This window comes from Ceratina calcarata, unplaced genomic scaffold (genome assembly GCF_001652005.2).
Source record: "Ceratina calcarata isolate Rehan_Ccalc_2016 unplaced genomic scaffold, ASM165200v1 scaffold151.2, whole genome shotgun sequence".
Taxonomy (NCBI): domain Eukaryota; kingdom Metazoa; phylum Arthropoda; class Insecta; order Hymenoptera; family Apidae; genus Ceratina; species Ceratina calcarata.
The window spans coordinates 301613-326664 of record NW_017136308.1 but is presented as its reverse complement, the minus strand read 5'-3'; the positions used below and the strand labels follow the sequence as shown (position 1 = coordinate 326664).

Here is a 25052-nt window from a genome sequence, read left to right as displayed (position 1 = left end):
CGCGCGAATATACATAGAGCAAAAGAAAAGCTCTCAGTCAGGAGTGACAATACTATACCCACAAATTAGAAGCTCGTCACATCGGAAAATGATTTTGCACAAAATTTTCTTAGAACATATTAGAGTTAAAGATTTCAAAACTCGTCACTTACCCATCTACGTGATCCGAGCTGGTTTTCACTGGTCCGTTCGCGAACTCGGGCGGAGGATCGGGCGTGTTCGGGCTCAAAGGGCTGATAGGTCTCCTCGAATTTTCTCCGAGAATGTCCTCAAAGTCCACCACAGGCGCAGTGCCGCGTACAGAGGCTTTCCTAACCAGAGAAGGCGACGAGAGTTTTTGGTGTTTGATCATGTCCGATGTAGCGCCGTACGAGAAAGGTTGACTGGTTTGCCTGGCGTGATAGGGGATGTCCTCGTCGATATAATCGATATTGCCAGGTGGTGAGAATGATTCCGTATGCTTTCTGTACGATTCGGTGGACGACTCGGATATTTTTCGGTCCGGCGACATGCGGTACTCGTATTCTTCTCTTCGGTGCTCGATTTTCACCGGATCGCGATATTCGTTCTTCAACGTGCTATAACTGCTGCTCGAATTGTACGGAGGACTGGACTCTTTCCCGGCACCGTAACCCCTGTACGAATCTTTCAGCGTGGAATAAGTCGACGGTGAATGACTGCTGGCGTGACTGCTGTAGCTACGGTTCTCTTGAAAATACATCTTCTCGTTCCTTTCTGATCTGTACTCCCCCGACGGAGGATCTGGCATCGACTGTTTTCGCAAGCAACGAAAATATTCTCCTTTATTCAATTTAAATGCAAGTTCACCTCATATATTATACATACAACAATCATAAACGTAAAAATATTACGGCAAATTCTAGACATTTTGTTAGTTTTACAAAAGCTATGAACTTAATTGACAGTCGTTCCTTTAGCAATCAATACTAATCCAGAGATGGAAAGTCGATTAAGATTAATGATCTCTAATTACTCAATTGTGATTCAATTAGGATACTAGACGAGGCAAATGATAAATTCATCACGTTTCTCCGGCTTGTTGATTTAACAATGGTATCGATTTATTGATGATACAATTACCTCGACGGTGAGCATCATATCATGGAGAAGCTTGTCGAGATCACCATGAGCCTGATTCTCCGGCTCCGGTTCCGGCGGGCTAGGACGCTGTGGTGGAGCACTGCTGATCCCGCTATCCATGGAAACTGTCAATGGTGACCCACGGGCACCACCGGCAGCGCCCTGGTGTACCACAGCATACAAGGACCCATCTATAGGACCGCAAGTGTAACCCAATCCGCGAGGCGATGTCTGAACGGAGGAACTTGATGGTGGTGGCGGTGATAATGGCGTTTCCCGGCCTTCTGAATAAAAATTCCATAATCAGATTAAATTCCACGTACATAAAATATGTAATGACGAACATGATATAGAGATGTTTAATAAAAATAAGTAGACGTCCTAACATTTTAAGTACTAAATAACAAGAGAATTAATTTTATCTTTTCCTTCGAGCATTTATCATGTAGTAATCTCAACAGAAGCCATCAATTTATTCTCAATAACAATTGCCAATTAATGAAGGGGATACGCACTTCCATACTATAATACAACTCTCAACGTTCTCACATTCTTTTGAAACTCGTAACAGTCTTGTTATTTGCTTAATTTCCTATAGACGTTCAGAAACAACGAGTTTCGTTAAAGGAGGAACAATCGGTTGTAAATCGTCGGCCGATGAAACCGGTGGGCACTAATTGCACACAGAGGGTTAAGAACCTTGGCTCGATCAACGCCGACGTCCTCGCTCGTTTCCAGAACGTCGCGTCGCACCAATTTAACGCTAATCCACTGTCACGCTAGAATAATTCACGTGGTTGACGTAATATCTTCACAGCTGGTTATTTGCGGGATCCAACAAAGTCGAAGTTCACTCTTTATCTATGAGGAATTCGCTTGACGAGCAATCGTGGAAAACGGGCAATCGCAGGGTTCATCTGGATTTCCAGAAATCCTCGTCACGTAACGTGACAGTCATCTTAAAGCTTCCCCGAACCTTCATTCCGCTGCCGCGGCGAAACACGAAAGTATATCTTCCAACCTGTTCGTGATCGAAATTTCAATGCGAACATGAACGGGAAAACATCTCCGGTTCTCTCTGTCTGTCATGTTAGGTAAAAGCTCTCTCCTGAAGGAATAGTCTAGTGCAATCGGTTATGAATAATATTTTTACAACTCCCGTGAATCGACAGAAGCGGAAATAATACATAAAAGTATAAAAGTATCCTTTTGAAAGGAATCGATTTCATTTTTGTCGCGATTTGAAGACACATTGTAAGGAAATTTTTTCATTATTTCGGTACGTGTTTTGTATTCGACGATGATAAAGTCTGAAATCAAAGATGAAAGAAAGGAGAAAATAGTCTAGCTTTTAGAGGGTACTTCCAGTAAGGCTTTAAAGCATGCCAGCATTCATGACGTGCCATTAACTTCGAGTGCGTCGTCCAGTGACTAGTCTGTAGTCGATGGTTTTCCATACTGCGGGAATTTTAGTAGACATTCTTCAGCTTTATACAGACTTTATCTTCGAAATATGTATGAAACGTGTACCATTTTTACACGTAAAGATCATAAAAATAAATTTGATTTAGTATAAGCTTCAAAAATGAATATATCGTGGAAGCACAGAATTTGTTACATGACCCACAGTATATAGAATCAAAGGACAATATAAAATAAAATTATACTCGACGCGTCTGATCTTACAAGAGTATGGCAGGAACATTACACGAACTTCAGCTTTGTAAAACGTGACTCCTTTTTTGAACTCTCGACTCTCGCTTTGTAATACTCTATTCTACTTCTCATTGTCCTCATTATCATAAAGGGACTTGGCTTTAACAATATTCAACGAAACGCTATTCTAGGATATCAGGTAGACCCTGCCAAAGGGATCTCATCTGAATTCAATCCGTTTTCGCACCTATCTCACGAGGATAAATCATTTTTATTCGTCCGTACCGCGATTATGTTCGCAGCCGTGTAGAATCATCGATCGAATCATCTGATCTGTTATCTAGTCTGCACGGCCACATGGAACGCATTTAACACTCGCGTGCAAACGTGAAACGCACCGCGCCACGGACAGCCAGCCTGTTGCTCTCGATCGAGATGAGAGGATTACTGGCGAAGCTCTTTTGACCAGCCGGACGAGCCGGGGAATCTGAACGGTGCGGCGTTGGGCACGGTCTGTGATTCGAACGCGAAAATGCAACGACGCAGTAAATCACCTGGGCGAATATTTGCGAAGTAGAGATAAGCAGCAAGGAGGAGCTGTTACGATAGTCTGATACCTTTATCGCGGACTTCGGTTACGGGTTAAAAACGGTTCACACCTCAGAAATGTACTGAGTTCTTAGTAACGTACAAAAACGAGTACTGTGTGGTCCGTGACAATTTTATTAGTGAAAAAAACATTTTATTTTTATTAACAGTTATCATCTGGGAGAGACCACCCAAGCTTTTTACAACAGAACTCCATTTGGAGGGTAGAGCTAGAATTTTTAAGTAATTCAATGAAACTGAACGTTACTCGCGTCGCTCGAGGGAACCATCCTCCTTGACGATGTTCGCCGTACCCACCCTGGACGTCTCAGGCCGAAGAGAGTTTCTCAGAAGAATCATAGGATGCGGTTACAGATTTCATTACGCAATAAAAGGGCATAGATCATTCAAACCGCGATAAACATTGGAGAGGACTGCGACGAGCACTTAACGCGAGTGCAGCTGCAACTGCACAACGTCCAGAAGATAACCGTAGCCGCGTGTCGCCGACGGCTAATCGTCGCTCACGATTCACGGATTTATTGCGCCAAATGATACGTCCACGCAACGATTACGTTTCTGCCCATCTGTTATTGCGACTCGGTTTTCGTTCTCACAGCGTTTCCTTTTACATCCGCGTGCATCGTCGGCGAAATCGTCAATCCAATCCAAAGACGGGATCAATCGCAACGTTATCGCGCCTCGATCATTATCAATTTTATCTAAATGCAATTATTTTTTGGTTCAGGACTCGTGTCTTGATCGCAGACAATTATGATCGCCCGTGAATAAACTAGATATATGTATAATGCATAAATTCATAAAATACAACTTGCTCTACTAAAATGAAAACATAAAATTGACGGTAAGATGAAACATAATCTTAATAAAACAACATTTGATATAATCAATCTGACAGAATTAAAATTCAGGATAAATAAATTACAAATTCTATAGTTTGGCCCATAAAATACAAGCTTTCTGGTGGCATGGAGAATCAGAAGGCAGCGCAGTATAAGCGCATGATTTGCGACGTACGCCGTTAAATCTAGTTAATAGAGGAAGTGATAAAACGTACGTATCTTCTTTTGCGAGGAGCAAGGAGCAGAATTGAAGCAGTCTCCTCGCACGCGTCGGAAGTGGCGGACAAAATGGTCGTCTCAACGAGCCCCCGACCGCCATAAACAATTGTAGTTAAATATCCTTGCCTGTGCTCGTGCACGTAGCACCTGGCTAAGTAAACGATGAAATTAACGACGACTGGACAACGGCTGCCGCTGAAGCGTGGCGAACGATGAGGCTCGTTTAATGACCACGATCTAATTTCATATCACACTGTTTAATGCCCCGACAAGGCGCACTTCATGCACGCCTAGACGATGACCGTCGACTAAGAAACGTGCGTACGCGGAACGTTTCAACAAACGGCAAATGCTATAACATCTGGGACGGGGGTTAAGAAGTTTAACGAGCGGCACGTTTACCTTCCGATACACTAGAGTGGAAATGTGAGAATAGACATATAGTGCAAATATAATTTAGCCCGACAGGAAGAAATTTGGCAGAAAATTTATTGGCTTCACTGAAAATAGCTTCTTTGCGAGATGTGGATGCCTCGGATTGAACGATCAAGTGTCGATATTTCATTAATAAGTAATCATATCGCGAGTAAGCTTTTCTAACAGATTACGTAATGTATCTCAAAATAATTCTCGGCCGAATAAACTGAAAAACATCTCGCGCATTCCACAATTGCCTCACCAACTTCTTTTATCAATTCCGTTCAGTTTTTATTCAGATTTAAATAACTCGTGCATACAATTATCACGCTCCTCAAATATGCAAATCTTTGCTAGGTAATGTATATTCTGGTCCACGTCAAGATTTCAGTTTTCAACTTCGTTTCACGCTGTTTAATGAGTAGGTATCTTTACGATGTCTGCAAGAATGCGTAAGGCTATAGACGAGGAGCTGGATATCTTTTCCAGCGTTTTCGACGAAATCTATTGCGATACTCTTTACATTATATATTTCACCGAAGAATCGCTACGCTGTTTCTGTCTTAATTTCCTGTATCTCCGTTCGTGTATTATTCCGGTTAGGAGCACACATACACATACAGGTATTAATAAGCTCGCAAACGGAGCTCGGTGAGGCCGCGTTGCGTCGAGGTAAATATGGTAATTAGATTCTCGCACGGAGACGTCATCGCTTTAGCCGGTTCTCCCTTCTTTCTCCTTTCTCCCCGAGACCGGGTTTCCCTCTTTATTTTATTTCCTCCTTTCCGCTCGGGGCCTTCTTTCCTCTCCATTCACGGGCCCATGCAGATTACTCTCGCCGTCTCATGGTAGTAAAATTCGCCATTGGCCGGTTTCCGACGGTTTCTATTCATGCGGCTGCCGCGGACCGTCATTATCTTTGGCAGTGGAGAAAGAGCCCAGGTTATAGTGTAGAGGGATCACAACCGGGGAAGAACGAAGGGAAAGGGGGAAGAACCGGTGAGAAAGAGACGAAGATAGGGAGACCGTTGTTGCACGCGTGCAAAACGGAGAAAGAGAAAGAGAAAGGGAGACGTACAGACGAATTACTTGTTCGACGGACCTTATAGAGATTCATGAGACGCCGATGGGAAGTGGGCAACGATCCAGACGGAATATACCTTCTTCGGTTACGATGACAAAAATGCGAACTGGGCGGAGGCGTGGCAGTCAAGGGGTATTACGTAGTGCAGGCAAGTATCACACTGTTTTTCGAACGATTCTCATAAAACTCGAAGGAAACCTCGGGAGCGGGTATTGAATATTTAAAGAAGGCCGATGAGAAATTTGAATATCACGGTTACGGAGTACACTGCGATATCACTTAGGTAACAGAGATAAGATATGATAATTTCACCTTTCGATTGCGATCGAGATTCCAGTCTGTCAGTCCGGTTGAATAATTTCCTGCGAGATTGATGGATTCGGCGATGCCCGAGGAAGATTGATTCTCAAGAACGGCCGCGAGGAAAAAGCGAGTACGCGTGGCGAGGCTTCGACGACGCGAGAGAAGAAACGCGTGTTCCGTTCACCGGGAGCACAGAAACGGCACTGTACTGTTGCAAGTTGCAAATGCTGCACGATGCTGATCACCACCACTACCACCGTCGTCATCGCGATCAGCATCAACCACCACCACGACCAGCACCATGGGCTACGTCACACCATCGTTCACCAGCACCAGCAACTGGCAGCAACCAGGCTACATCGTCATCATCATTGGGGGCAGGCCTCGTTTCTTCCTACGCAAGAAACTGGCCTGGCGTGGCGAAGTTTCGGTCTACCTTCGCACACTCGTCGGTGAAGAAAAACACGTTCATTATACACGATATCGGAGTTAAACGTGCGTGTACACAGTCATACGAATTAAATTAGCTCGAGTAATTTTCAGAGCGAAGTGTCTTTCATGAGACTTCTTATGGTAACAAATTAGTGGCATCAGTACAGGAAATACGGTAGTTTTCAAACGAGATCTGGTCCAGCGTTTTCTCGTACCTCTTGAGCTTTCGATTTCGATTCTGCCTACCCAAAATCTTAACTCATCTCGCGGAGCGCGTAATTTCAGGTTCTTTACGAGATAGTGGATCGTATGGTTCTTGACCTGCGTAAGCGTGTGCGGAGTCAGCCGCGTGTATTCCTCGTAGCGGGCATTGCGTGTTTCACAGAGACCCCTCTACTCATTCGACTGGCCTCCAGTCACCAGTCCTTCTACGGAAACGCTCAGCTCCGCACAGCCCGGCTTCATCGTTGTCCTCGTCTCGTAGTCGATCACTCGAGTCGATATTTCGTGCGTGTACGCACGAGCTGAGTCGCGTCCGAGCAAACGGTACTCGCCGCGTGCCCGCACCACTAAATTCGGTGTTTTGCTCTCTACGTACTGTCCGGCATCGACCAACACGGTGACACAATCCGTCTTTAGAATCTTCAATCAGGCCGCAAAATGAAAGGCAACTCGCTTTTTCTTTCTGTTTTTATCCTTACATTATACTGTTCATCAATTCTTTAGTAATGAAAGTAGAATATACAGCTACCTCTTCAGTTCACATAGTTTTTTTCAGATTAATTCTGAACAAAACCGTTTTAAGTAAAATTTGATCTTGGTATTACATTCATTCTTACTATTCTATATTTTTCGATCAATCTTCAAACTCAGAACTGACCAATAATAATCATTGACATTCAATCCTTGTGGACACGTACCGCGTTACATTAGTAGAAACACGTACTACTTAATTTTAATTGAGATCCAGTCGAATCGTTGCTCATGGACACCGGTAGCGGATCGGTGCAAATGAATGGTCGGCAATTAATAATTCATCATCCAGGAGCGGCCCGATTGAGCTTGCTGAAAGGCCATGCACACGCGTGCGCAGGTAAGAAAGAATATTCCTCCGGACATGCTTGCAAAGGACGCGTGCCATAACGCGTAATACGCATCTGTGCTCCTACGAACGTCCAGAGAAAGAGGAAGAGAATGCGTGCACTTGATCGAGCCACGCGATCACTACTAATTTTCAAGATACGTTTGTTACAACGTACTTTAAAAGGCACTTTTGCTCACGGAGTCAGCTATTCATTATTCAATCGTTTTAATACCCGTCACGTTTAAATTTATATTATAATTGAATCGTAAATTGGAATTCTTCGCTCGTTCGGATGGAAATTTCTTCTGGCTATCGGTCTACAACTCGTTACTCTCCTGTGATAATTGTTACAGTAACACATATAGTACTATGATATTCTCTCGTTTTATAACGGAAAACGGTCGAGACATTAATGACACGTAACGATTGCCTGCTTTCTCGATCATGCTGCACGATCATACTTTATCCGGGATCGCGTAATTCGATCATGATCGCTGCAATAAAATACCACGTGCCGCGAGGTACAAACAACGCATGTAAGTTTCAGGTCGGCGTCACGTATGCCGACGTGCATTCACGAGAATCATACGTGACACTCGTAACGATTACGAATCGCGTTCGACGACGATGCACGCACGTGTAACGGGGCGTCCATTCGTTAAACGGACCTGTGTTAAATCGTAAGTATAGGAGACTGGAGCACCGGTAGCCTAATAATAATCTAGTCGCGGAGCAGAGGTCAGACCGCGTAATGGGCTCATATGTCACGCGAAATTTACATAAATGCACTCGACGAGGTAACTAGATCGCAGACGAGCATCATCGTTGCACGATGCTCGGACGTGCTTACAAATCAGCTGCTAGTCCCATTCAACGAGAGCCTCTCGCGCGCTATGTATTCTTGACGTTTTAAGACCATCGTTTATCAAGAGTGGCAAAAAGTTTGGAGAACCACTTTGTCCGCTTTTCTTTTTTCACTCTTCGTTCTTTGTTCTCTTCCTCATTCATCATATCTTCTGTTGAAGATTCCGAAACTTTATTCAGAGATAAAAAAACCGCATCATTAAAATGATGAGCGTGTTCAATTTCTTCTAATGGTACATTCGAGAAAGATACCGAGAGCCCAGAAGGACACCGAGGACATTAATCAAGCTAGCAAGCGTCAGGTACGCTAGAGTTTCTTGAAAGCTGGCGGTCCAGTGTTTCTTCAGCTGGATACGAGGATCGAACGACCGAAAATTGTAAACTGGCCGCGTGATTCATCACCGGTAAATCCAGATCAGCGGTGTTTGTCTCAACCTCAACAGCGGTAGCAGGAGCTCTCGCACTCGTTCGAGCGTATCGTGGCTATTTCTACAGTTGGCCAGTGACGAGGACGGAGCGGAGCGAAAAGTTGGTCAAGCTAGCGTTGGCAAGTAGCAAGCGGTATTCCTAGGCGGCCGATCTGGGACAAGGACGTGCGCGCGATTCATGCGTAAGGTGAGCGCGGCTTATGTGTGCTCCCATACGCGTGAGAGTCACGAAAAAACGGAATAGTGGGAACTGGGAACCGGCTACTAATGCGCCGTCCCTGATATAAATGATTACGACTGCAATAACATCAGGAAATGGCAACGATAACTCACAATGAATCGCGCGATACGAGATACCATCTACCTAATACATTTGTAGGAGATTCTTTTTGCTCGAAACTCAAGTTTTTAATGCACGCGAACAGAAGTGCAATATTTTACTCTACTTCTATGTGTGAATGGTAACAGTAAATTAAACGTGGTTGCACAAACGAGTGAAGATATTGAAGCAGCCTTTTATAATTTGAAATACTGTAATTGTTTATTGGATTGGAACAGGAATGTACATCCTTTGCAAGCAAGCTCTTTACTTTTTCTTAACGGTGGGGAAATGTATTGGAAGAAATATAAAGATCACGCATAAACAAGCTTCTGGGAAAAATGTAGGTTAAACCGATCGTTTTTCTTAATGCTCCGTGATGTATCGATTCCAAACGAACGCCGACGTTCGGCGAAGAATTATTTTTATCTGGACTGAGTCGGGAAACAAAACGGCTTACACCATATGCTGACTCTCAAAAATCGTTTCCACGGCCCGACCTCAGCCTTTTGTTCGGTCACTGTCGAAGAAATTGTGCGCCGCAATGAGAGAAGAGAAAACGTTTGTCGTTCAGACGGGAAAGAGAAAGAGACAGGGTTGAGAAGAGAGACAACAAGCCATTGTCTTGTCGCTCTTGGTCGTATGTCTTCCTGCTGTTACGTCACCATTGTTTACTCCAACCCCGAGCGACTCCCTCGTGTACTTTTATTTCGTCACTTCGATGCCCATTGTGCAACCCCCTCGCCCTTTTATGGCGAGCTTTAACAGGCATCGGACTGTGATGTGGCTTCGTCAAACAGATCGATCAGTTAATTGATTGAAGACAATTTTGTTCTTCAGTTAGTATATAAAAGTACTTTTCAGTATTTGAGACCTTTGAGAATGCGTATTTTATTAGCGATCGATAAAAACGGATTGCAAATTATAAATACTTTAAAATTAATTGGCAAATCAACAATTGGTGGATAGAACATTTTGTTTAAAGAGAACTGTAAAACTAATAAATTATTGTAATGATTTGAATTGTCTCTAAGACGGCTCCTTTGACCGGAATTGTCAATATGTCGAATGAGTCGTGAGGTTCACGATATGTCAGTAACCTGGGCGCAAGGCAAAGGTCAGAATTGCAACGTTCAGCGTGCAACTGCAAATTGAAAGCGACCTCACGAGAGGCAGCATAAGCCGTAGGAGAGATCGTTCATACGACAAAAGTATCGTCCCCGCTTGAACCCATACGAGCGAGACTAGAAATCGTCCAGAGGAAAAGCGGCGGATATAATTATGACATTCTGCTTGACAATACCGACACACCGGTGAAATCTCTTGTGCCGCAAACGGAAGTTGTCCACATCCGTGGTGTCGCTTCCATGTACGGGCTGTTTTTCCAAAGATCGCGGACGGCAAACACTTTCCAGGAACAGACTTTCCAGTGGGATCGAGTCGCTTCTTGGAGCGAGAGTAGTCGTGGCGACAGGTCGATTTACCAATTTTGGATTAGAAGTCTCTATTCCGACCGCGCTCGCGGACACGGTTTCCATTCGGAGAAACGCTCTCCTTTCAAGGATATTCATAGAAAAATGTATGAATGTATTTTGATATTCAATGTATTATAAATGTATTCGTCAACTGATTAAAGATATAAAATCAGTTTTGAGTAAGTTTAAATTCGAATAATTAGCAGCATTGTAATGCATTATAAATAATTAAAAAATAATGAAATGGTAAATGGAATATGTGTTTAATAATTAAAAAAGAACATCGCGATGCATCTTAAGAGACGATTGGTTTTAAGAAAAATTTTAATTGCCCAAAGAACGTCACTTACAACGTGTTCTTGATGTTCCAATTTTATCCACGTCGAATTCCGTTAGGTGTTCGACAGTTCGCGTTGAAGCTGTGATCGATTTGCACCAGGCAGGGGTGACGCGTAAGAGAAACGAAACGAGCACTAAGAGTCAGAACAACGTAAACAGAATCACGCGCACGATTGGTTGTTGGAAAATCAGAGATCGTTCTGCGTTTCGTGCTTCGGCGTAGAATCGCGCGAATACTATTAAGCTCCGTCTCGTCTCGAAGCGTCTTAACACGCTAAGAATAAACCGACCGACCGCTAGCCCCACCATCGACACCATCTTCTACGTTCTTTACATATCCATCTCTCTTCAAGAATCAACTTCCCAGACGTCGTTATCTATTGCAATCAACTTTCGCAATCCATAAACGATTCGCTATATTTTTGAATGAGCATTGTAAAGTGCATTATAAGAAAACGAAGAAATGTCTTCTGTTTTTCTAATTCAGATTTTACACATAATAAGTTAAAATTATCTACAAAAAGAATTGTTCCATTATTAATTACTCAATCGTCTTAGAAATGATACAATTTTTTGTAATATATTAACGTATATTAAATATTAATATGTAGACAAAATGCAATCTCATTATTAATCTTCTATTAATTGAATGAGAGTGTGTAAATGAGATTACTTGTGTAACTTGGAAAAAGAAAAATTGTATCTTTTTGTACTATATTTGAGTAAATATTTCTAAAAGATTTAGAAAATCTCGTTTGTTTGTGCGAGAATTTTTTAAGATTGAAATTATAGTTGTGGATGATTGTCTGAGTGGCACAGATCTTATGCAAATAACTTTTATCACCTGATCGTCGTGTATTGTTAGGAAATTCAAATAGATAACGATAATAATGAAGAGAGCGAATAAGAATAATTCGAGATAAGGGTTTGAGTAAAAATAAAATGAACGGCACAAACGTAATAATGGTGCACGGTGTGAAGAATAGCGCTCCGAATAGGATGGTCATTTTCCTCCGGTGTGACTTGATTCAAGGGGTGTGCTCTTAATCTCAGATTTCCGTTATTTCATAAGATTCTCGCCCCTTCCATTTTCTCATCTATTTTTCCCTTCTCACAAAATCGACAGTTTCGTCAAGAAGACATAATTCAATTCTTTGTAAAAATACTCTGGCATTCGAGAAGTAAACCGTTTCTAAGCATCACAAATGATACGGTCAAAGAGAAAATAAATTCCTGATTTTACACGTCGTAGAATTTCAAAATCAAGAATTGATTAGTTACGAAGTTGGTTCAAAGAGCGTCGTCAATTCGAAACGTGCTGGAAATTAATGGGATGTAGTAGACTCGATGTTCTTCTCGTGAAAGAGAAAGAATTTTGAAAAGTTTTCACGTCGGCTCGTAGATCACATAGCTCATCAGGTCGTTATAGTCGACCGTTTCTAAAGTCAGAAGAGCGTTCTCATACTCTTATTTTCTATCGCGTGGGTGCATCGAATGGGTTCGTATAATGTCCTCTGTTTTACGTCTTCAAGGTCCCGAGATTCATTACACAGTCGAGCAAATTGCGTAAGCAAATAAAAAGAGAATACTATTTATACTGGTAACAGATTTACTCTACGCTTTTGCAGTATTGCGTTCTACGCTTTAATGGAAAACTCGTCAGACCGCAAGCTTTTAGTACCAATAAAAATTGCAATAAAGTGCTATTGTGAACTTCATGAATTTACAGCGATCCGGTTGGTTTCAATTACTCTTTGAAATGAAAGAACTGTTTGCAAACGAGAGCATTTATCGAAAGCCTGTTTCGATGCACAGCGTCAGAGTCAAGAGAGGGATGAAAAACTGTTGGTTACGTGACGCGATACGTCAACGGCAGGAAGAAAATCTGCATCAGATTAACGGAATATAAATGCAATCGAGAATGAAACCAATATAATCCCGTGACAGTGATCAATGTTTACACGCTCTCTTGTAAAATTGAACAGTTATCAGAATTAATCTTTCTTCTTTTTGCTGCACCAAAGGTTCGGTCAAGAGATGATGGGTTGATCACTGCCATTATTTTTTTGTCGTACTTCCACATCGCTATTCTCCTTCGTCTCAGTCCCGTAAACGAACCACATCGATGTAACCATCGCCAGCAATTTAGGTCACAGCTTTATTGGAAGCATGGGCTGAACGTTAACGAAACGAATTGAATCGGAGTCGTCTCTTGTTTCATCTCGTGCTTGACGGACTCGTCACAGTGACGTAATCGATCCGAATATTTTGAAACGGTTTGCTGAACCGAGGGTAGAAATCCCGAGGGTAGAAATTCCGATGATTCGTTTCGTTTCACATATTTGATAAGTTATCGCGATTTGAATTGAAATTATTTTAGAGAATGATTTCTAATAATTCACGTTGCTTTCACAAGTGAAAAAGGCAAAAAGCAAAAAAAGAAATTTTTACTCGTTTACTAAACGATAAAAAGAAATCGAACACTTATAGGACCTTCAACAGTCGCGGACCTTGCACAGCCATTAGTTCGACCTTTGATCTATTTCCGGATGAATGGTTTGTCGCCACGATAAACCGCCATTTCACCTCAGGCCGCCGCCTGGCAGGACGAACATATTTCCGGCGACGTTAGTCAGCCAGTTTAAATACACTGCATTAACTACTAAGTTCCCTTCCCGTCTCTGCCTGTTTCTTTCCTTCCCCACCTGAAACCCCTCCCGCGTACACCTTACTTTCCCCGTCGTCGGAGCCAAGTTGTATTTCTGACTGTTTCTCACTGACAGATCGAGGTTAATTGGCTACCATTAGGGCGAAAATTAGTGCGAATTAGTCGTCCAGACGATGAGTTCCGTCGGCTGAATTACAGCTCGCAAGTTTTGACCTATCAGTTAATTAATCGCGCAACATGTCACGACTTTATCAACCAACTAGCTTCCGAATTGACATAGAAACTACTCTCAACACAAGTCGGGTATACCCGAAACGTTACGTTAATGTTCCCGAACACTTTGATCTTCGCTAGATCTCCAAGTTCGAGCATACAATAATCTACATCCGAAATCGATTCTGGTTGTAAATGGATAAATATAAAAATCAAACTTACAAGAAATAAGAACACTAGTTTCATCTCTTTCCTCTAATCCACCTACTCGGACTTTCTACCAGCCTTCGCACTGACCTCCTAAGTAACCCGATCTAACGTTACAGCAATTGTACCAAATTGGACGGTCGCGTTGTAATTTACTCTAATCTAACTTAATCAAGTGCCTCGTTCCACGCGAACTTTCTCGTCTTCGCACGATTGATCGTTACTCGACCGAGCTTCTTGAAATTCCTTTAGCATAGCTAGCCTCCTTTTCTCGGAGCGCGACGGCAGGAATAATAAAAAGGAAGAAACGATCACTCACCGTCGTCGCTGATTTCGAGATTCGTGTAACTGTCCCAGTGCAGTATGGGGTCGTGGTGGGCGGACGCGTGAGGCACAGCTGGTGTCGGCGCCGGCACCGGCCCGTCTTGACGTTTTGCGTCGGTTGCAAAGTATAAAGTCACCACACTGTCCGGAGGACACCGCGGATCGTCGCAGGCCACGTCCAGCTCCGAACGAGGGAACGACACCACATTCTCCGAAATTACGCAAGTGTGGAACTTTAGAAACAAAAAATATGATTTAAGAGTAAAATCTGGACGCCAATGCAAGAAGTTCGTCGATATAAATTGTTAAATTGATCCTAGAAATATATTATTAAATGTTTGTATAGGCACAGAATATAACATACATATGAAGATATCAACGATTGCCTTTTATGTAATACAGCTACGGTATTCTAAATAAACGCACAACAAGAGTGGGAATAGTGATACGATCGTGCTAATTACGCTTCGCGAGGGCTTCTGAATCAACGCGATTAAAATTGTAGAAGCGTGTGGGAAATTCCTGTTACGAAGTCTGTCCTTCGTGATAGATTATCAAGATAAAATAGTTAAATATACTTTGAAGACGGAGCTTCTTAACTAAATATATGAGAGCGTAACGTTGTTTTAATTGAGAAAGTTGCACGTTTTCCCTTACCTGTAGCGAGAACATAACTTCCCGGCTCTGCTTCGAGTATACCCTATGGTAACATTTCACCAAAATGTCTCCCCTGAGGCGGAGGCCGCCGAGATTCACCGTGAATTCGCGAGCGTTGGTCACGGAATAGAGATCCGACGTGTAAACGGGTTTCAAGCCCTCGTAGACTTTGAGGAATGCTCGACATCCGGTGGGTTCGAAGAGTGGCACGCCGAGTACCGTGAGGTGCGTTAAATAGAGCGGCGATTGGCTAATTCTTAGGGAACCAGAGAGAAGTCCGCTGAAATACTTGATGTACCTAATAAAAATAAATAACCGAATTTTTTCGTATTATTCCATTAGCCAGCATTCAATTTGTAGTTCTTTCATTCTAAGAACTAGACTAAGAGGCAGTGACTTTCATATTATGAAAACACTATTTGACATACAAGGATCAAAACTTATTTTCCAATGAAACTGCATTGTCCGTGTTACGTGGGTCAAGGCAAAGCTAAATTTTTTGCTGGCTCTTCAGTGGTAAAATAAGCAAGATGAACAGACGTAGCCCGTTTCCATGACGAAACTCCCGAGGGGGTAAAAAAGACCACGATCGTTCTGGTAATATAATGTCTGACCGCGTATGGCCGATTCTACTTTGCGCGAGCGCGGGCCGTATTTGGCGCGATCCGACGAGCCGTAAAGCACCGTGCGAAAGTATTGTAGCATCGTCTCCGACTGTGACACTCGCGTGCTAATTAGTGTCCGACCACGAATGGACTTTTCTACTTCTCACGTACCTTTTACCGGTGCGTGGTTACCAAAAGGGTACCACGAGAGACTCTCAATAAACAGCCGTAAACAGGACCCCGGTGCGCGGTGACACGAAACCAGAGATATTCGCGAACGGTTCGCAAGACCATCTTCGCCGCGGGATCGATTAATTCCCCGCTTGTAATACACCCGGCAAACACGGAAGAGCGATCGGTATGGTTAAACTGTCCCGAGGTAGCTGTCGATTATGCAGCATCGTGAGCGCTCATGACCGTAATTTCGCGGTCTCTCTCACGAATTCCCGCGTGTCGCTCGTAACGAAGCGTCAGATACGATCTCTCTTCTTGGTCGATCTCCTCCTGGACGGTGGAGAAAAGAAAAAACCTGTTCCCCGGTGGCACCTAAGGTGCTGCGCGTTATACACGTTTCGAGGAGGCACCTAGACTCCTCTCCATGGACCCGGTAATGGATTCATACGTTCGCGGGCGTGCGGTCGCGCTAACGACATGCTAATGCTCGGTGCTCGTGGAATTAATGGGGAAACTCGATCGTTCAGGGATGCAATATCGCAGCATCACGGAAGACAGAGACCACGGCGACGTGGATATCGCGCCCCGAAGGAATGTTTCGCATATAAGGACAACCGTGTTCGACGGGGGATCATTACGATCATCGGTGCGCGTTCAACGATGAAAACTAAACACGGAGGATGTAATGCATACCGAACAATCGTTGTCTGGCATGTATAGCCAAAGTTGACAGCTTTACCTCCGAGGATTATATGCATGCGATTATTTTCTATACCAAGATTTTTACCCGGGTTTAGCTAAATATAAGGTTGTTTAAGAATGTGCATACCGTAACATTTCAATATATTGTGCATCAATTTACTAACTAAAAAACGTACAGGTACTACTTAATGAATGACATTCAAAATTGCTGCACCATTTCTGATCGTGGACGATTACTGCAATTCACAGACATCTATTAATCACTGAAAGAACGTTTGGCACAACATCATATTTAACCCGGAAAGAAACGACGACATAAGAGTAATTAATACCTTCAGCATGCATAGCGAAACGTAAATTATGATGCAACACTGTTACGTAAAACGAGATAAAGGAAGCACCTCCAAGTGTACTGATTTACGAAACATTCACGATTGACTCGGAAACTTTTGAAATAGAGACCGGAGAGTAACGCGAAATTATGTATAATGCGAGTTGTCGAAGTAATAACGCCCGGTGGACGTCACGTTCTTCCATCCTTGCATTATTTAATTTATTTGCCAGTAAGAGGTGATAATTTTCGATTTATCGTCGACTGTCAACAATGAGAAACTTCATGCTCTATACGCATTACCTTCGATGCGAGGGAACTTGCAGGGATCCGATCTTGTCGTCGAGGAATCTTCGCATAGCGAACCTGTCCAACGCCTGATCGCGTCCACCGCAAATACTGCTGTAGTTCATGTACGCAGATACAGCCACACCCAATCGTTCTTTGCTTCCCCTGTGGAGAACCACGGAATGAACACGAAACACGGAACATCCTGCGTCTCGTATGTCCTGCCTTTCTCTGTCGAGAAAAGGAAAAGTCCCGGAAAACTCACCTTGCGTGGAGAACGACCACGCGATTTGGCGCACCGTTCAACCAGGAGTCCAGCTCCTTGCATAAAGCGCACAGTCTTTCCAAGCTGGGCGCGAGTCCTTGCGGCCAGCCTACTTCTCTGGTGTTCGGCTCCCGTCCCCGGCCAGGCGACGATAGATTGAATATCTGAAACAGCGGCAAATATGCATGTATATAACGTTTGTAATTAAATTGAACAATTGAAATGGAACTAAATTAAATAATTTCATTACTCTGCTCAATTGCATTAAGTAACGTTACTACAATTGATAAATTGCAGAACGATTGGAAATCATTTGACATGATATTAAGAGGCAAGTACGAATATCGTGTTAATTACATGTATAAAGCTTACACGGTGATACTGCAATTATCCTAGGCTTTCGTTCAACGAGACATTTAACAAAAACGTTAATTTACTTATACACTCGCTGAACGCTCACCATATAATTATCAGCGTGCTTTCCTCGCAGTAGCGAGGTGGCATGTTCAAGGACTCCCTGCGCATCCTCCCTGTACCATAGAGCAATGATCCTCTCGGTGACGTAACAAAACTCCATTACTTCTGTGACGCGACCTCCACCCTTTCCAGATCCTGTCGTCGCCGCGTCCGCGCCGACGCCCGGCGTCCTCGCGGGTGTCGTCGCCGACGAGGACGTCTGCATCTGAAACATCAGCATTCCCGATTATTACAGGTGAATTTTTTACAGTTCCAATACATTTTGTTTCACTATCTAAGATCTATATATGTCTACAATAAAGAAACTGAAATCCATTTCTCATAAAAAATCTTTAAAAATTGAAACTATAAAGAGCGTTATTTCAATTTGTTTACGATGAATGTTTGCAAATTTTTAAATCGAAAATAAAGAATGATTATTATATTTTCGTTTGATTTAGTTTCTTGCACAAAATAGAATTTAAACACATTTCAGTTAAGACTGTGTTTTATACAAGAAATCACTTTTTGTTTAGTTAATTCCACAAGTTCACTTGATAGTTAATAAATTTTATGAAATCAGATTTCACAATAAACCTTGGAGTATTTCGGTGCATAGACAATCCGGACGACGATGCTCTTTGGCATAACGGTGCCCTTATGGGAGTCACGGTGTCACGAGGAATCGACATGAAATCTCGGAACAGTTTAACGCGCACTTTTATCACGACGGGGAATCCAACGAAGAAGGATACGCAGTCGTCGCGGTACGACGGGATGATAGACCACCGGCTATTGTGTTTCACTGAATTCACGGCATCCTGTCTGATAGTTGTACCGCGCTCAGCTAGCCTACACCTGACGCGATCGTCTCTGTCCTTCCCCTTCCTCAACCCTGGCTGTGCAACAATTTTTCTCCCCGCGCCAGTGATGTACATATGATGTAACGAATTCGTCCAGGTAGCGTGACTTAAGTCAAAGTCACGCTCGTCATTAGACGCGAGACGCATTAGCGAGCTGGCTGTTGCGCTCTATAGAGAACTCGCGATGAAGCGACGAGCGTAATTCAACTTCAAGGGCGACACAGAAAAATCGTATTACATATGAATAAGTTCCTTGTATGTGCTGCGTCTTGAACAAGTTGTAAATGGTAGTTTAAGAGGACAAGTCTCACTGAATGATTACTACATACAATCATTCATTAGAATATATATTAAAAAATGGATTAACAGTGATTTTGATATCGGTCTCTAATCGTTTCTTCAAGAGTTAATGAAGGTAGTGCTTATTGCCAATTCATGATTAAGTTCATCCGAAAAATATCATTCGATTCTGAAATAATGGACTTGAAAAATTAGTCCAGCGTCAAACTATATTACGACTTATTCACGCGTGACGTCTGATAAATCGCGCGAATATCTCTTTGACGCGGTGGATTCTTCTTGGCAAAAGGGACGGTCGCTGGGTAGGAATGGCCCCCCGTCGATCCTCGAATCCTAGGCAAGCGTGAGAAGTACGGGGGACACACGCTAGCCAGGTCAGACCAGGCCAGACTCCTGAGGAACGACAGCTGCGGTAGGACCGTGGCAGCGTAATAGCAATTTCACACGTGAAACCTAACTGTGGGAGGGATTTATGGCCGTAGCCGACCGTGACGCGACGTATGCGCGAGTCGAGCTGGCTGCAGGCCGCGAGAGAGAAGCGGCTCGCCGCGTTATGATCCCATAAACGTATTTTTAGAGGCACGCTTCGACTTCCTCTCTCATTTCAACTACCCTCGATCCGCTCCCGCTTCCGTAGCTGTTTTGACGATACCGCCGCACCGGTTATTCCGTGCCCTTTTGGATTTTTATTTGGTCACTGAGAAATCGTTAAATTTTCAATTTGCATCGTCAACGATGCGGGAAGAAACACCAGCGAAATTCTCAATGAAAAGTCGTGTAACCGTTTCAGAAACATCGATTAGCAGATTCTTACTTTTAGCGGATAATGTTGCAGAAACACGAATGGTAACTTCAAACGCGAACGGCGAATTTGAAATAGCTTGTTTTCATTCTGGGAAATTGGTTCAGGGATGTATGACAAGCAGGCGGAAAGATTTGCTGCCACGCATATCATTTTCAAACTGATTTCTCCTCACACGATAGGATTGGACACAGGCTCGTTCCTCTTTGACGAAAACTGCACGCGGTCTGGAAGCCAGTCATAAACTGTATATGCCATGCGACATCGGTAGGAAGCAATTATTCGGGGGCGTGAAGGGGACGTCGCGCCGGTAATGTCAATTATCGTTAATCCGCGTAATTGCTGTCGGCTAATTTCTAATTGGAAGTAGAGTGCCAAGCGAGAGTGGGCTTTATCATTATCGACTTCTTTCCGCTTGGACGTGCACTCCGCTAAGCTAATATGCCCTATCGTGATCCGATCGATAGCAAAATGCAACGCGAAGGACGCAAAGGGTGCGCTCTCTAAACCCATTGGAACTCTAAATTATTGTGTTGGTGCGATTCTTTTATATCTATGATTATTTCCAGCTTCAGATGTGTGCACCGTCGATAAAAGAAAACGCGGACGTTTCTATGTTATTTCCAACATTTTCTGCTTGATATTAAATATTCAAAAAGACGGACGTTTCTATGTTATTTCCAACATTTTCTGCTTGATATTAAATATTCAGAAAAACGCAGATGACAGATTAAATATACAATAAATTTCCATGCCATTATCTGGGATTACCATTGGAGAACGACTTTCCGTGACAATCGGTAATAACCGGTTACGAGCAATTGTCAGAATTCTCCTGCATCTCACATTCAACGCTCCTGCAAACGTATATTTTCGCAAGAACGGCAGCGGTATGAGCGCGGATGAGGGTTTCGCGAATACATTACGGCCGACGTCAATATACTTGCATTATCTCCCTGCTACATCGGTTGATACCTAAGTTCGTACAATACGCTAGCTTACTGCCATTTCAGAAAATAATTTTCCACGGTGTTGACGTTAATGTGTCGAAGACGCCTAACTGCTGGACAGTTCGCTGCTCCGATTTAAAAACGTCCTACTGAAGCATAAACCCTTCTTCGAAACTACTTACAAGGTTCGTATTACATTCTCTCTGTCTAAGACAACTCCTAATCCTCCCACGCAATGATCACTCGAATATCAAAATGACACCTTGTTTTCTCACTGAATTACGTTTTTCATGATTTTGAAATAATAAATTTATATTTTTTTTTTTCAAGAGATTAAAACACTTGAACTTTAGTAAAATTCTTTATTAAGGAAAAGTCGTGAAAATTTCTTTAGAAATCGTAGAATTATACGCGTGGTGTAACGTAAATCGCGTTGCTTGTACCATTGAGGGGTAGAGGGCGAGCTGAACTCCATGCACACTTTTGCATAATGATCGTTCGCAAGACGGTGAATAGCAGTGTCAGGTACACGTGTACGGGAAAGGAGAAGGTTGTTCGCCGGTGACGGCGACGACGGCGACGACGACGAACTCCGTTTCGAATGTAAATAGGGTTCGACCGTGTTTTTCCGCGGAATAAATGAAGGTACGCCTGATACAATCGAGTTCCGACCAATAAGACGCCGCTTCCTCGTACGTATCATGGCCGGCCGGCTTGTTGTAATATTAAATATTTAGAGAGGGCTCGCTCGGGAACGGCGCGAATCGCGGCTTATCAGGAACGATAAACCACGCACTACGTGGCAGACCACTTAGCATAACGATCGTGCCGAGCATATTTTCGCTTTCTTTTCCAGCCTCCCCGGAAGGGTTAGTCGTTCCAACGAATTGCGCTGGATAATTTATTGTACAACCTCGGTTAGGTGCAAAGACGCGTTCAACAGGGCAAATTTAGAATCGGTTCATTAGCAGACCTAGTAACTGAGATTCCGATGAATAATTTATGACCCACGCGTGAGGAAGAGTTACGAGGGTGCAATTTTCATGTTGGAAAAATATAGACTGGAAATCTACGTAGATATACGCATGATTTATAGCAAGATACGTGGTTGGCAACAGAGTTCGCCACCTTTTGTAATACGTCTCCTGTTTTTAGATAAGCTCTCCAATTTTGCTATCTAAATTCCGTTAACGTAATAGCCCACAAAATAGGAACGTTTATACGCTACCTGCTGTTGGTGCTTGCTCCTCGAAATGGTGTTAACATTCTTCGGTTGTGCTTCGTAACCCCCATTGTGCTGCAACACAAAAACAAAGGATTCTGGTGAATTACATAATTTATAAATAAGGAGAGAAAAAAGGAGAAAATCGGTAGGTAGAGATATTTCAACTCGCGCACGTTAAAAGATTCGCGAAGGGAAGTGAATTGCCTGGCGCGACGAGTAATGATAATAAATGCAAAAGGTAAATTACGTCCATTGTTCGGCTGAAAACAGCTGCTGCTAAATCTGACGGGAGCGTTTCATAATAAACATTATCGATTACTGTTGTTTCGATTCGTGTAAATCATGGCTGGTGAACGAAAATAAATACGGCGGTTCACGGCCAACGCTGCCTCACAGGGACGTCAATTAAATTTCAAAATGGTTTACGAATTTCTTTTTTCCGAGGCGAGAATACGTAATAAAAACTGTGCGAACGACTCCCACGCACCTCGCTCTCTATATGGAGGGCAGTGTGCCAAACCGTAAATGCGATGCGGTGCAAAAGGACCTCCGTCTGATCCTGCAGTGGCGTCTTCTCCTCCAGGTTATTATTCACTGCGTCCTGGCGCGTGTCACCGCAGCGGCAGCAATTTGCTCTTAGCCAAGCTCGCGATAATGAGCTACTGTTCGAGTTTGTCATGATTTTTCGAATACGTCCATATATTCGCAAATAGAAACCGCAATTGACATATATATAATATACTTTCTTTATAAGTTATTTTATCTGTCTCTAATGTGATCACAAGTTATTCAGGAACACAATTTGGAATATTGTTAACGTTTACTACAGTTTTTATTAAATATATAATATATGAATGAATTTCTTTAATATCTGTCAGCGGGATTATGGGAATCCGAACCACGTGTCACATCGTACGTCGACGCTGTAAGTGACGTGCTCGTTAGGAATTATTCCGCAACATCGGGCACCGCCTTTTTCTCTTCTTCCTCTTATTCTTCTTAGGAAACCGCAAGTTTCACCAACCTCGGCAATGATTCATCGACGAAAATCTTGCCGTTAATCTCTCGACGTCTGACGAGCGCGTTTTGTACGCGTTTCCATTTCACCTCGTTTGTTGCCGCGAGGGAGTAACTAATTTCGTTTCTTCACCCTCTGTGTACGTATCTACATAGGAACTTGTTATTCGTGCTAATTGAAGTCTCTTCAGCATCTCCGCCCCTTGCGCTCGTTTCATCTCCTCGAGCAGCTAACGCCTCGTGGTTCACCTCGAGGCATTGAACTTCTCCTCGATCACATCACACGATCCTCCGAATCATTCGATTGGCCATATAAAAAAATACTATCGTCGACGTATATTATTTCACAGCCTCTTGCACACCTGTCTGCAGCTCAAGGTCACCAAGCCACTCTTAGGTGTACAGCATCGGTCTATTATTTCCGTCACTGTTATTTCCCGCATGGAGAAATTCCCGTGTAACTATTCGAAGATCTTTCTTCTATTCCTTCTTGTTACTCTGACGCATCTGCCGAGACGCGACACGCGAGTGGCCAGTCAAAAAATGAGGAAGGAAAGCTCGTAGACGAGAGGAGATCACGCGACCTGGGCTAACCGGCACGAACGTCTGCGCCGCACGGGAGCCGCCCCGGCGCTGCGGCCGCACAGAGGGATGAAACCCTGCATCTCGGCTTCGGAGGACATCCACGGGGCTGTCGGGGGACAGGGAGAGACGCGGCACGTAACCATGGAGACGGGTATCCAGCATCGCAAGTTCGCACGCAGGCTTGGCTCCTGCGCCGCGCCGCGGTGGATTCTACGGGAACGCGCCGAATTTCCCGTGCGCGGTAGAGGGAAAAAGGGACGCCGAGAGTTTGAGTAGGTCGAGTGCCACTCCCTGCAAATGTAATTACCCTGCGAAATTGTCGTATACCCGTGAAATCTGATCCTTTCGCGATCGTGGGCGCGATCCCTTTGATATTCAGGAAACAGTTTACAACTTTTATTCGAACCTCTTTTCATTTCATGACGGCAATATTAAATTGAATAGAAGATAAAGTCATTTTCGCGTTCTGACATACAAGGATCAAAACTTATTTTCCAATGACCTCATTTGATTTTCTCTATCTTCTTTTTAGTTTTATATAGAGAATTTTGCTACCGCTATGCTTGCTCTTTCGTGCATGCCCTTAGGCAACGCAAACATAAACTGCGTTGCAGCGTATACTGTATATTCAGAAAATTTTATGATTCACTATTTTTAAATTGGCAATTACTTTTACCTTGTGCATCGTATGGAGATTTCAAAATACATATTCTAAATATTTGAGGTGTACAAAAAATATTTGGTTTAATAGGTAGAAGATATTATTAAAAAATTTCTTATTGGCATTCTAAAAAAAAGATTCCCCTCAGTGTTCGATATCATCCGACGTCTATGAACACAGTTTATTTTAACTGTCCGAAACGAATTAGGAATGTCATGCATGTATGTCTACACGCTATTTCTTGTTCGACAGATCAATGCCAGTTTTAAATCCAGTAGGTTCCATTAAAATTCCACCGCACTCTGCATTTAAAATGAGCAATAAAAATAGAATTTTCCTCTTGAAAGCTAACTGGATGGTTCCCGTAACGATTACGCGACAATAAAAAAGGCAACAACTAAATTGTCTAGCCAGCCTCATACTTCCGACTTCGACTAAATAACGTTTTAAGCTTTGCAAGTAAGACAAGACATTGTCGCAAGACAATGGAACGGTTTTTCTCCTCGACCTCGAGGACGTTTAGCCACGAGAATTGAAATTAAATTGGCCGCCGTCTGTTTCTGCTGGAACAGAACGTACAAGGAGAA

General features: G+C 43.2%; 1 protein-coding gene across 16 annotated transcripts in view; it reads right to left on the bottom strand.

Annotated features, from left to right (window-relative positions):
• The window catches only part of by (focal adhesion protein tensin), a 132178-nt gene that overhangs the window by 11541 nt on the left and 95585 nt on the right, over positions 1-25052 (bottom strand). For 13 of the 16 annotated variants that reach the window (XM_026819429.1, XM_018036554.2, XM_026819427.1 and 10 more), the window contains 8 exons: positions 22206-22274; positions 18067-18288; positions 17607-17770; positions 17357-17506; positions 15242-15539; positions 14580-14817; positions 1102-1385; positions 153-772 (listed from right to left, as the gene is read on the bottom strand). In XM_026819429.1, coding sequence (XP_026675230.1) covers positions 153-772; positions 1102-1385; positions 14580-14817; positions 15242-15539; positions 17357-17506; positions 17607-17770; positions 18067-18288; positions 22206-22274 — 2045 coding nt within the window. Of the gene's footprint in view, positions 1-152; positions 773-1101; positions 1386-14579; positions 14818-15241; positions 15540-17356; positions 17507-17606; positions 17771-18066; positions 18289-18659; positions 18890-22205; positions 22275-22689; positions 23037-25052 lie in introns of those variants that run through there. The other 3 variants (XM_026819436.1, XM_026819428.1, XM_026819438.1) reach the window with 3 other exon arrangements.